The sequence below is a fragment of the Phasianus colchicus genome, chromosome 2 (assembly GCF_987193195.1).
Source record: "Phasianus colchicus chromosome 2, bPhaCol1.hap1.1, whole genome shotgun sequence".
In the NCBI taxonomy this organism is placed as follows: domain Eukaryota; kingdom Metazoa; phylum Chordata; class Aves; order Galliformes; family Phasianidae; genus Phasianus; species Phasianus colchicus.
This window is the reverse complement of record NC_143437.1, coordinates 80126474-80140125: the sequence shown is the minus strand read 5'-3', so window position 1 is coordinate 80140125 and position 13652 is coordinate 80126474. Positions and strand designations below refer to the sequence as shown.

Here is a 13652-nt window from a genome sequence, read left to right as displayed (position 1 = left end):
CCATGAATTCCTGATTAATCCCAAATGATATTCCTAAAGTTACAGATGGAACAACATTCTCCTCATCAGTTATGAGGTTTCGCTGATGACCAAGATGATTGCTTGTTAGCTTGGCAGCTGGACAGATGGCCTAAACAGTGGGAAGAGATGGCAATACCTGAAGGGAAACTGAAGGTCTTGAGACAGTTGTCTCCTTTAAATGAGAATGGTTTATTCTAGTCCTTTTTCATGGTGGAGGTAGCTTCATGTTATGAATCTATACAAGGTATAAGACCAAGATTTCAATATTCACTAAGTCTCCTTACCTGTAGTTGAAATTTGGCAGCTAATTGTTGATACTGTGGGGAGTTGGGATCGCTAAGTTCAGCTGTGTATTCCTGATCAGTGAGAGTGACACTGAATTCTACCATTTGCTCTGTAGGAAGTTCTGGGACTGTATTTGTTCCTAGCTCCTAAAAGAGGAGAGGAAGAAAAAAAAGAGAAATAAAGGCAAGTGATTGTTTTCCCCCTATATTTCAACATTTAATAGATGGATGGGTTCCTTTTTAAACCCCAAAAAGCTTTCTGAACCAGATTCTACAAATGGTGACAGTTCACAGCCACTTGGTTTTATTCCTCTGTCTTTGCAAATGAGTTTTTATTACTGTGACTTCAGAGCTACCTTTTACATTCTCTTATATTCATAAAAGAAGATGAAGCAAATCAAACCATTTTTTTTTTGCAGTTATCAATTCTTGTTTCCAATGTCATTAAAGTGGTATGGCTTGCCACTTTGGAGGACAGTTCTTGACCTCAAGAAAAGGAACAAGTAAACGATAAAACCTGGTCGATATCCTACCTTTAGAATATATTGGTTAATAATAGAAAAAACTGCCAATGTGTCTGTTACAGTTTCATGTTCAGACACTCGTATTTGTTTTCCCAATGATAAAGTAGAATTGGCTCTACCCATGTTACAACTTTCCTGTGCAGATGACTTTACAGCTATTAAAAGTACTCTTATTTTATTTATTAATTCCCAGTACTGTTAACAGTTTTGGTCTCTGCTTAGTAATTTTTCCTTTCCATAACATTACTTTCCAAAAGCCAACAGTGGTTTGTTGGCCACTGGGGGTGCATTCAGAAAGATTTCCTAACTCATCCCAAATATAGTATAATTTTGCTAATTTTGAGGTTGAGGGATATGTCTTGTTCCTTATTCACAAACTGAGCTTCAAATTCAAGTTGGGATTGGGTATTAGGAAAAAATTTTCTCCAAAAGAGTGGTCAGATGCTGGAACTAGCTGCCCAGGGAGGTGACTGAGTGACTGTCCCTGGAGATGTTCAAGAACTCTATGGATATTGTACTAACGGATGTGATTTAGTGGGAAAACATTGGTGGTAAGTGAATGATTGGACTAGATGATCTTGGAGATCTTTTCCAATCTTCGCAATTCTATGATTCAAAATATTGGAGCACAAGTGCCTAAGGAAGTGATACAGAGACATCACTCCAGAAACTTTACTGCACTGACTGCATATACATGGCTTATTTATACTTATTAATAACTTATATTCTATAGTCTTTTAACATTTTTTAATATTTGAATTTGCTCTAGGATAATTCTACTCTTAGCCAGGCTTTTTATACCTTGTGTTAAAATCACAATAAGAGCAAGATGATGATTGAGGTGAAGCTGGTCCAAAAGAACAGAAAACATATCAGCCTGAATCCCATGCAGGGATCAGATTTCCATTTCTGCTCTAGGATGGACTGGCATAAGGCCCATATGTATGCTTGGATTTTGATAGTTTTTAAGAATAAGTAGTAGAGGAAACATATAATTGCAATGTTTTCTTCATTGGAAAGAATGTTTTCTGCCCCGATTAATTCTCCATGCTTAATTCTTCTAAGCTGCTACTTGGGATGCCTCAGCTTTGAAGGAAAATGTATTTTTCACTCTATATAAAGATATGGCTCATCTGTTAAAGATCATTCTACAATATAAACACAAGATCAAGGCAAACTTACTTTCTATAAATGTATTGCTGCTGCCTTGTGACTTTTCTAGCCAGCACTTAGCATTTAAAAGGCTTCCCCCTTTTTTTCTGTCCCTCTTTTTCTGTTTTTTTAGTTCAAAAAGAAAAGGTGAATGAAAAGGCTGAATAGGAAAACAGGCTGAGAGTCTTCATCTCACCTTCACAGGAGTCTTGGTCTCGTTGACAATCTCATTGAGCAGTGTTCTGTTAGGTACCAGTGTGTAAGAAAGGGATACGCTGGGGGGACCTGGCAGGGTTCCGAATAAAATCATGTGAGAATGGTTTGTGCATTAAGGTGGACAAGTCTTCCCCTTTCTCTATTGGTCATCTTGCTTAGAGATCTTTGTCTGCATAATGGTGATTTTCCTTTCCTTTAATTTAAAGTAACAAGAGGTTTTGACAGTTTTCCATTTGGAGGCAAAACCGTTATGCTAGAATGAATTCACAATCAATGATTCTGTCCTATTCAACCCTTCTATAAATATGTGCACAGGGCATTTCCTCCTTGAGCCAAATGCTCATATATTTACAGATTTTTATAATTACATATATTTCTATCATTTTAAAGAATTCTGGTATGCAGTAGTGTTGGTATGTCTAAATGAAGCAATTACTCAATTTAATGTCTTGGCTTCACTGTGACTTTCTGTCAGAAATAATATTAATTTTCTTCTGTTTGATTATTTTGGCTGAAAAAATGCAGCAACGGATGCTCTAAATGCTACTTTATAACTGAAGAGAAATATGCTCTATTCGCTACACATGAAACTAGCAAAATATAGTTTATAAGATGCATTTAAAGACATTGAAACAGATATGAAATGCTACACTTGAATAGCAGACACACTGTAGAAGAAACAAGAACTGCTTATTACACACTATTTTGCTAAGCCGCTTTTGTTGTACTTGACTGAACTTGCTGTGCTTCTACAGCATTTGTTCAGTTACAGCCTTCTAAGATCACTGGTTTTAGCAATTCTATTTGATGGACAGGTACAGAGCAAGGAGATTTGACTTTACCTGTAGAAACAGAAGGAATGTCTTCCAGCTTTTTGCCACCTGTTTTGTCTGTGGTTATTTCATCTTTCCTATCAATCAGATAGAAATGAATGACTTAATTATCAGCATGCTTACAAGCAAATGTGAAGGTGTAACAAAATGTGAAATGACATCTGCATTAGATGTAGTTAAATGAATGAAGTTATTTGTAGTGAAATATTTGATGATATGGTTAAACAGGGCTGCTTTATATTCAGCAGTTTATAGAAATGCTTTCCTCTTCTTCTATCTGGTATTTGCTCTTTCAATGAACAAAAATACTGATCAGATTATATTTCTGCTTCCAGTCCTGTGAGTCTGCTCGTGAGATTTCGTAGTGATATTTTTCTGAGCAGTCAGAGAGGGGGGTCACATGGGTGAACACAGTGCTGATTCTTCTTTACCTCTAAGTCACTGAACAGTTGACCACTGCACTGGCAGTAGAGTGAACAAGACATTGTGAATTATCTAAACAAACAGATTATTTCCTTTGCTATATTTCATACTGTCAGGATAATTTCATGAGTTCTCTGGCCTTAAAATATTTGAGTAAATGAAAATACCATGATTTCAAGGACATTTCATGATTTGCTGTGAGAAGAAGACCTTTTGATCTGCTATTAGCCTACACTAGAATATCATCAAACTACTACAAACTAATGATAGTTTCAAATCAGATTCCTAGGTCAAGATTATTATAATTGTAAAAACATTTAGATTTGGATCTGGATATAATATCTGTGAGTTAATGCCTCCCATGATCCCTATGGTAGATGGCTGAAAACTCAAGTATATGATGAGTATGAATTTTCTACCTTACAGGATTGTTTTTTGTACTGTCAGCAAAGTAGTATGTATAAACACATACAACAGTTACACTTTATTGTAGATGCATTAAAGATTTCTGCAGTTAAGTTTCTACTCTTAAAAACAATATTTATTATTTTGTACCTTTTAAAAACAGTTTTATAGATACAAATGTTTTAAGTCACTCATTGAGATCTTTTCTTTCATGTAAGTTGAGGTGAAGAATTTCATTTGTTTTGGGTTGTAAATAGAGTGGGAAAAAAATATAAAAAGAGCATGAAAGTGATAAGCCCCATCATGGAAACTGACAATGATAAATAGAATTCCTTAACATTTGTATAGAAATGGCTATCATTAAAGTAGAATATTCAAGTGGAATATATGTGAAAACTGATGTGAATGGAAAAAACTACAGCTCTGCAAATATGTGGTATGACATTAACTGTGACAAGAAGAAGCTTGTAGCATAGATGGAAAAGATGGCAGGGCTGCATTTTCATGCAGGACCAGTCCAAGTGTTGAATAGCATAAATAAACAGCATGGACAGCTCCGAATTTACCACATTCTCTGATAATCCTATGTGGTGAGAAATAACTTTTATGTTGTTTTCATAATGTCAAATAATTTGAGACTTATCCCTCTATGTGATATCTTACAGAGATTCAGAACTTTTCCCCAAACTACATAATAGTAAAAATGAAGTTCAACAATGCATAATCACAGCTACCTGCTTTTCCAGCTGAAATCTGAGTAATTTCCTAGATTTTACCTCATCTTCTGAATTGTGCCTAGAGAAAACCATGCTGTTTACACAGAGCATAAGAACTCTGAAATCAGTCACTTCACTTACTGTCTTCCTGCTGCTGTTTGCACTACACTGAGTGAGAAGATCTCCCTTTGGACTTCCAGCTAAGTTTAATTAAGTCCTACATTATTAAAAATACATTTAATAGAAAGAAGAATACTCAAAGCTCCCATGTTATAATCAGTAAAGATACATAAGAACTCTGTATTCTTGAGACAGTACAATGTATGAATGGAAAATATTGTTTGCTCTCTCTGAAAATTTAAGAATATTTGAAGGTAAAATAATACATTCATCAGAAAGGGTGGACAACAATATTTTTCATCTGTACTATGGTATATCTATATGGGAGAGAATTCAGTGTTGCAACTTTAATCCTGCCATCTCTGACTTGTGATTATTGCCAGGAGCATTATCCTTTTTCAGTATAGTTGTCAGAGTAAAGTACTATATTCATTTATAATAGCATGCCATGTAAAAATATAGACGAAAGATAAAGTGAAAGAACAGAATTTTTAAACTATTTATCATGTAGCCTCCCAGATAAAGTTTTTTCAGCTCCCTGACTTTCCTTTTAAAAACTGTAGGAATTGTGTATACTCTTTTGTCATGTTGCCCATCAATGTTATTCTAATGTAAGGCTGTGGCTTTGACATGGATTTGTGCTTATACTAGTCTAAGAAGACAGTCTTTGATGTTTCTAAATTGAATAGATGATGTGGGTATTCTCTTGCCTTAATTATTTGTGATCTAATTACTGTGTTCTGTAACATAGAGCGTACACATCTCTCACAGCACACACTAAATACAACACAGTGCTATCCATATATATGCTCACATCCACACATCTACGCATCTTTTTCAAGAAGGGCAATAACATTAAGTGCTGAGGTTTTACTTGTGCTACTTACCTTTCCTGGAAGGTTCTATGTTTTACTCGCTGTGGAAAGATTAAGAAAAACAGCATTTTACTGGTGGGTGTATCCAACCATTGAGAAGAAGGCTGCTAGCTCCTTTGTTTACTGTCCTTTTACTATTTCCTTCTAGTATATGCCCCCTCCTCTTCCTGAGCAATACTTTGCCCTTCTATAAACAGACGGGGAACTCTCCCTCAGTTTTTAAATAAATGTCAATAGTCCTTACCCGTTGGATTATTTCCAAGTGCTCTTGGGAATTGCTGAAGTTTTTGCCAATGTCGAATATGCAGAAGGTTTCCCTCTGGCAGGCAGTAACCCAGTTCTGATATTCAGAAGTATCGGGAATTCGATCCAGAAAAATACGAAAGGCTTCCCACACAGCTTCCTGGCAGACTGAGTAAGAAGAAAGGGGCTAGGGATGGATGTTTTGTACCAAAAATTAAAGCTGAAAGTCTTTTTAAAGTGATTTGGGATTTACACATTTTACTGTGCTTAGTAAATAAGTCTGTCTTCTTGTTATTTCTAGGTCTTTTAAGTATTTCTAAGTCGTCAGTTATTTGCCCTGTTGCTGAGGGATTCATTTTCTCTCAGTTAAGGACTGTTATTTTCCTTATTTTAAATTACAGATTAATGTTGTCCAATATCATCAGCATGAATACAGGGCAAACACAAAGCACGCTTTGTTCACCTCAAAGATACACACACTGGAAGTTCCAGCAAACAAGGAAGTAGATTAATAATATCTAGCAGTCTTCATACTGGAATAATAAAAATTTTAACCATATACAGAGGTTTCATACACAACTAGGCTTAGAACAGGTTACAGTGAAAATATATAAGATCTTAATATTGCTCATTTATGTAAGAAAGTGTTAAATTGTGTCTTTTTTATTTTTTTGGAATGATTTGCTTATATTCTAAATTTCCGATGCAGTCAGCCTTTTTGACATTAGTGATAAAGGTTTTCTGTAGCATGTACATGCTTTATGTTTCTTTAAGCACCTCTGGAAAAATTGAATTACTTAGTATAGGTAAAGTTCCTTTGGAAAGAACTCCACTTCCTTTCTTTCTACACATTATACGCTCATATTCAGTATCAAAAATCTACTCTGTGGTGGTGAATAGTCCAATTAAATGCCAAGCTACCTCAAAGGATGTTACCAGGGCTGTGACTGTGAGAACAGTAGCATTCTGCATCATCTGGAGAAATGAAAGTGAACACAAAGAAAATGTAACAGTGGAAGAGGTTTGGAAAAGATGGTATTCATGGCTCTAAAGGAGTTATTGGATGCTAACTGATTTAAACATTTGGCCTTGGTTTTGACTGTTGCCTTTTTTAAACTGTTTTCTAGAAGTCAGGACTTTGTCAGGCATTTTAAGGAAAACTTAACAAAAGATATGTTCTTGCTGCAAAGAACTTGCTGTCTTAAAATTTTGAGTGAGGTCTGCAACATGCAGGAGTAGGAAAAAAAAGGAAGAAAACACCAGTAGCTTAGATATAAAATATCTGCTCAGAAGTACTTTATAGGGTCTGTTTTCCTTACTTTTCCTTTTTAGGACCACGGTGGTCCTAAGTATCTCCACAGAAATGAATTTTTGAGAGGCAGAGAGTCACAGAATGGGTTGGAAGGGACCTCAAGGATCATGAAGCTCCAACCCCCTGCCACAGGCAGGGCCACCAACTTCTACGTTTAATACTAGACTAGGTTGCCCAGGGCCCCATCCAATCTGGCCTTGAACAAGTTCAACAACAAACAACCTGGTTGTGGATGGGGCATCCTGTTCCAGCACCTCACCACTCTCATTGTAAAGAACTTCCCACTGACATCCAACCTAAATCTTCCCTCCTTCAACTTGAAACCATTTCCCCTTGTCCTGCTATTATCTACCTTTTCAAAGAGTTGATTCCCCTTCTGCTTATAGGCTCCCTTTAGGTACTGAAAGGCTGCAATGAGGTCACCCTGCAGCCTTCTTATCTCCAGGCTGAACAAGCCCAGCTCCCTCAGCCTGTCTTCATGGGGGAGGTTCTCCAGCCCCCTGATCATTTTTGTGGCCCTCCTCTGGACCCTCTCTAACACTCTCTGTCTTTCTTGTACTGGGGCTCCAGACCTGGACACAGTACTCCATATGGGGCAAAGAGAGGACCAGGTGGGACTACACTTTGGAGTGCGTGTTTACCAACATCTTGCTGAAGCCTCATCCTTGCTGTAAGTCGAAACCATTTATAATTTCAAAAGATTCTGAAAGATAAACTGGTCTCTCCTCCAGACAGCTACCGCCTGTTTGGCTAACATAATATTCTTTGGATCCCTGTTCATAAACTTGCCTATCCCAAACCCAAAAGGTTTGGATTTCACTTAACTTTGCACAGCCTGGGGCTAGGCCTTGAACCAATCCTGTGTGTACCTAGGTAATATTTAAAATCACTGACTGGTGCAAAGGGATCCTCAGGCTAGCACAAACCTGACCAGAATGTGCTGTTCTGTGTGAATGTCCCTGATCACTTGTAGAAATGATCACTTCTGCAGGTTGTCCCCTGCAGGCATTTTGAACACTGTTGTTGAAAATAGCCATCATAGCCTGGTGGCAACTAGAACCAATGTGTTTTGAGTAGAATCATTTCAGTTTATCTTAGATGTCACTCTACGTTCCTATTAATAGGTGACTGCATCTTGCTACTTGAGGATTCCTCTGGTATCCCAAGAGTCAACAAAGCCTGCTGCATTTTCACTTTGTGAAAGGATAGTATTCACTCACTTGAGATAAAGAAATAGACTTCAGACTGTTGCTTGAAATTAAATGCTTTTAGAGAATGGGAATTTCTAGCATGTTAGAAAAATAATTTTAATAAAGCCTTGCTAGCAATTTAATTGTTGCCTTTAGCACTTTATTTTGCACAGATCATTACTGTGAGATGGGACATTTATTTTCAGTACCTGACACCTGCTTTGACTTTGTGTTAGATAATTATCTTCATTATCTAATAAAGCAGTGTCTGCAATTAGTGCTAGAAATGGTTATTATCCAAACTTGGTGTAGGGATGTTTTTTCACATTTCTTTCTTAGGACATCATACTAACAACTCAGGAACAACTTGTCCTCCAAACAGGACAGCTGTATGGGAAGCATAGGTGGCCAGATTATTAAAAAGCAACAGGCTGTCTTTTGAAAACATTCATTCATGAGTTAGAGGTTAAGGCTACATTCTGTTATCTTTTTGTCACAACTCTCAATTTTATTTATTTTTTAATGTGTATTAACTGCATATATATATATATATATATACTATGTAAACATAAAAAATTTGTCAAAAAGCAATCCAGTTTTCAGGGTTTAGATAAAAATGACACATGGCCAGATGAAGGGATTTTTTAGCTGATTCCATGCATTTTTCATAGAGTCATAGTATGACTTAGGTTGGAAGGGACCTGAAAGATCATCAAGTTCCATCCTCTTTGTCTGTAGATCAAATTGTCCAGAGCCACACTCAGCTTGGCCTTGACCTCCAGGGATGGGGCATCTACAGCTCCTTTGGGCAGCCTATGCCAGTGTCTCACCACCCTCTGAGTGAAGAATTTCCTTCTAACCTCTAATGTAGATCTCCCTTCTTTTAGTTTAAAGCCATTCCCCCTTGTGTTATCACTGTCAGACTGTGTAAGAAGTCAGTTTCCTTCCTGTTAATAAGTTCTCATGTACTGAAAGGTCGTAATGAGGTTTCCCCAGAGCCTTCTTTTCTTCAGACTGAACAAGCAAGCTCCCTCAACCACTCTTCATAGGAGAAATGCTCCAGCACTCTGATTATTTTTATAGTCCTTCTCTGGGCAAACGCTTCCATGTCTTTCTTGTGCTGGGGGCCTCGGGCATGGACACGTGTATTTGCATGCACTTGAGAGTCTGTCTACAACCTGATGAAGATTATCCAATAGTTACTGTTTGAGCACATATATATTTGAGCAGCTTTGTGTTGTGTGCTCATTCCTGAAGGAATTTTAGCATAAAGTAATTAGAATTATTAAAAAAAAAAAAAAAAACTTAAGGAAGCAGTAACATTCTCTAGAGAATAGATGTGATCTACAAAGTTGTTACATTTCTAAATGTGTTATGGGACTTGGAGGGATGAAGATGGTCTTCCAGACTTTATATAAGGCTAAGAACAGACCTTTGAAAAATGCAATGAAGATAAGGTTGTTCCACAGTGTAGTCTCCAGCATGGCTACACAGATGCATGTTTTTGTGTAGGCTTGTACTGCAGTTACCGGGTGCTGCTTCAAGAATAATGCTTGCATCACAAAATATTCACTTATATTTTTTTTCCTTCGTTTATCACATTCAACAGATATGCTAGCATGCTCAGCTGGTAGGACAGATATCTTGAAAACATGCAGCTCTCCAAGTAGTAGCTTTCTCCTGAATGTGTATACAAATTTTTAAGCTGCAGACTTCTGTTTTCTCATGTACTTTTTGGTAAATGTTCCAGCTGAAGAACTGAGTGACATCTACTCAGAGAAGTTTTTGAGTGTAGGATGCTCTGCTGGGAAAGATGATCTGTAATTTTAAACCTGCTTGCACTACAAGGTTTATAGAACTCAATCTTTCACACAAAACTGATGTGCTGCTTTCCAAAAAGATGTTATAGCAATGTCATCAGTTTTTAAAGAGAGTATCAGTCACAGTACTTGATTTCAGGCTAATGATGCAAGTGTGTCCTATGAGACTATGTTTTCAGATCAATCAGGGACATGACCAGTGAGTTTTAGGGATTTTCGGGATTAATTCGTGTTTAAGTAAGGCTTTGAGGATCATCCTCTGACATAGGTTTCAGAATTCTCTCTAATGCCCACTGGTTTGGAATTCAATCCCACAAAAGTTTCTGAATATGTTTGTATCCACAGGAATGACTACAGACACTAGTGTAGCTAGTCCATGCTGCAAGTGGGATGTGGCTGCTGGAGTAAAATTTGCACAGCTCCATGTATAGATTTCATATGAGTTAGTGGTTCCCTGAAAAAGAGCTGAGAAGGAGCTCTGAGAATGGCTGAAGATCAATAGAAAGGAACAGATGTGTAAGTGAAGCTGATTTCAAAGATCATACGAGAGCTGATTTAAGATGTCACCTTAGATACTTGCATCCCTGAAGGGCTGACTCGGTTTTAAAGTTAGCTTTGGAAAGTCCAGTTGCAGCCCCAAATTCTGCTTTAAAAAACAAACAAACAAACAAATTGGAATAGCAACTGAATGGGAGAGAGAGGGGGAGGAAGAGAAAAAAATATCAGAAACAGATGGCTGTTTCCCCTATGGTTTCTAGGGACCTAAAGCCAAAGAGATAGCTCTGTTCTCTAAAGTTTTCTAAAGATATGAGAGGAAAATAAGTAGGGGGAAGAAGAGAGGGAGGAAGTTGGAAAAGAACAGGAAAAAAAACTCCAAACTTCTAGATTTTTATAAATGAGAATGAAGTCTTGGCAGGTGTTACTGGCAATTATCTTGGTGTCAGTATTGTGATAGCACAACCACACTGTTAATAAAACTGCAGATTCACCAATGTATTTGTGAAATGACATACTATTCATCACCTGTCTTGAATGAGTGGGATTAATTCTGAGTAGCAAAGATAGTACCTGCTACACTTTTAGAAAAGTGGTACATCTTCATTCAGTAGTGCAAGCATGAGTTGGTCTTCATGTTCTGCCATGCTAAAAAACTATACAATTGCACTGAGATAATTAGTCTTTTGAGTGAACTGTTTTATTCTGATATGGTAATTACCTGTCTTGAGGTGTACTGATGTACATGTATTGTTTGATCATAAAATAAATATCAGATACATTGTCTAGAGCTAAAGATCAAGACTCTGCAACATCTTTGTCAATATTTGCAGGGAAAAAGTACAATCTACAATTATCATCTTACCTCTTAATCTGTAGTAAGCTTGGTGACTGGCTAAAATCTGCTTCACTGATTCTTGTGGGCAAATTTTCACACCAGTAGAAAAAAAGGGTGATCTCTTTGTTCGGTGTTTTGCCATGTCAAATATTCTCCTTATAGTTGACACTCTGGATCTCTTTGTTGTTCTTTCTGTTTTGTCTGACCCTGAGGCATCTGCAAGTTGTTTGGCTTCACCACGATTTGTTTTATTGGGGATTTCTGAAAAAGCCAAAAGATAAACATATACATAAACATACATTGCATAGGTAGTATGCAAGATCATGTTTGAAAAATGCATGCAAATGTAAGGCTCTTTGTGTTATTGTCAGTATGCTGAATTAATTGTCCAATGTCCCATTGGACAACCGGCACTGAAAAACCTGGTAATTTACTTATAGCTCATCATACAACTTCCAGGTCTAACAAAACAAAAATTTTCAGAAGCCCTAAATCTTGTTTTCAAAAGAGATTTTATGTTAGATCCACAAAAGATAGTTAGGCACTTGAACTTGTGCTACAGCATCTCATTTGTATATAAGTCTATAATGAAATGTAAAGCACTCTAATAAATAGCTATTTGGATCCTGGAGAAAGTGAAGCACATCCGTATTAGCTTACTGTATAAAAAGAAGTCTATGCTAACAGATATGAGAAATAGCTGTATTCTTTTTGTTATTCTTATCTTCACTCTGGGCTTCTCAGCACATCTCTCTTCAGTGGGTGCAGGCTCGCACCCACTCTCAGAACTAGACACTGAAAAACATTCTTTCAAAAGCTGAACAGGAGTTTGTCTCTGGGGACAGAAATATCTTTTTCCAGTCTTTCATTTCACAGTGCACTGCTCTTTCCATCCCTCACCAAAACTGAAATATTAATCAGAACAGACTGCAATTATGCATTTTGCCACTTGATGACAGCGACCTGAGTGCTCTCAATAGATCTTTAATTATTCCCAGCAAAGCGGAACAGCTACATTAGAAAAAGAGTGAGATCAGTGAGTGGTAGAAATAGTGAGAGAAATAGTCTCCAAAAAATTAAGAGTAAAACACTGTCAATTTGGTAGAGAAAGACTAAATATTATGCTGTGTCTAACAAACATTATCATGTTCTTACATAAATCAAGAGAAACTAAGGAAGCTAAAAGCACGTTATCTTAACAATTGATAACCTTGTTATTTAAATGTTTAAAGAACAAGTTGGCGGATAAATGATAAGAGAAAAATAAAAGGAAATCATATTATTGAAATTTCGACCACAGAACAGGAGAAATTCTACCATCTTTGTCAGTTGCATATGTATGCGTACATATATCTCAGTTCATATTTAACTTCAGAATTAACATTCAATATTTACTGTAAAAAGCATAAAAATGACATATATATTATGAAGTAGATGATACTTTGAGATGGAAATTAGTTGACTACTTGATTATGAGGAATATTTTACAAATGTAAATGTTTATACAGTGAAGACACACAGGTGACTGTTACATCCTAGCAAAACATGCCAGAAGCAGCAGCCTGCAGGCCTAGAAGTCTCTAAATGTTGCAAGATAAGGGAAAATGATGATGCAGTCATACAGTGTTATAAAATGCAATGGAAGTAATTATTTTCCTCAATAATGTCAGATCAGTAACCTTAAAGGAACCTTACAGTAATAAGGAATAAAAGGAACTTGCACTGTTAAAACATGGCTGGAGGTCCACCAGAAACCAAATGGGACCAAACACTGGATCATTTGAGACACTGAATTATTTTAATGATACATGAGGAGAGAGTGATAGATTTACCATCAAGGAAAAGACAATGCCAGTAAAATCTTAAAGCTGCCCTCTGTAATCCTCTTGAAGAAAATACCAAAAATCTACATGGAAAGAAGCCAGCTGTAAGTCTATTACCTGTTACAAGCTCTATTAACTGCTATAGCCCAGCTGCCCAGGCAGTCTGACCAACTGGGGCAGAGGATTTTTCCAGTAAGCTCTTTGATAGCTTTTGCATGGAGCAGAGGCCTTTCTTCAAGGATTTGCTTCTTTCCTAGGATTTGCCCCTAAGTCATTAACTTGAATTAAGAATTATACTATTCATAAGACTGACAAAGGAGATTCTTCACAAATGATTGCTGTAATGACCTCGAATTCTCTCC

At 36.9% G+C, this 13652-nt stretch overlaps 1 protein-coding gene across 1 annotated transcript in view; it reads right to left on the bottom strand.

The window, feature by feature from the left end:
* IMPG1 (interphotoreceptor matrix proteoglycan 1) overlaps nt 1-13652 on the bottom strand; it is a 52639-nt gene that overhangs the window by 30409 nt on the left and 8578 nt on the right. The window contains exons 2-7 of the mRNA XM_090136712.1: nt 11495-11728; nt 5814-5980; nt 5582-5610; nt 3040-3107; nt 2178-2266; nt 306-452 (exon numbers count right to left, since the gene is read on the bottom strand). Of these exons, the coding sequence (XP_089992838.1) occupies nt 306-452; nt 2178-2266; nt 3040-3107; nt 5582-5610; nt 5814-5980; nt 11495-11728 (734 nt within the window). The remainder of the gene's footprint in view (nt 1-305; nt 453-2177; nt 2267-3039; nt 3108-5581; nt 5611-5813; nt 5981-11494; nt 11729-13652) is intronic.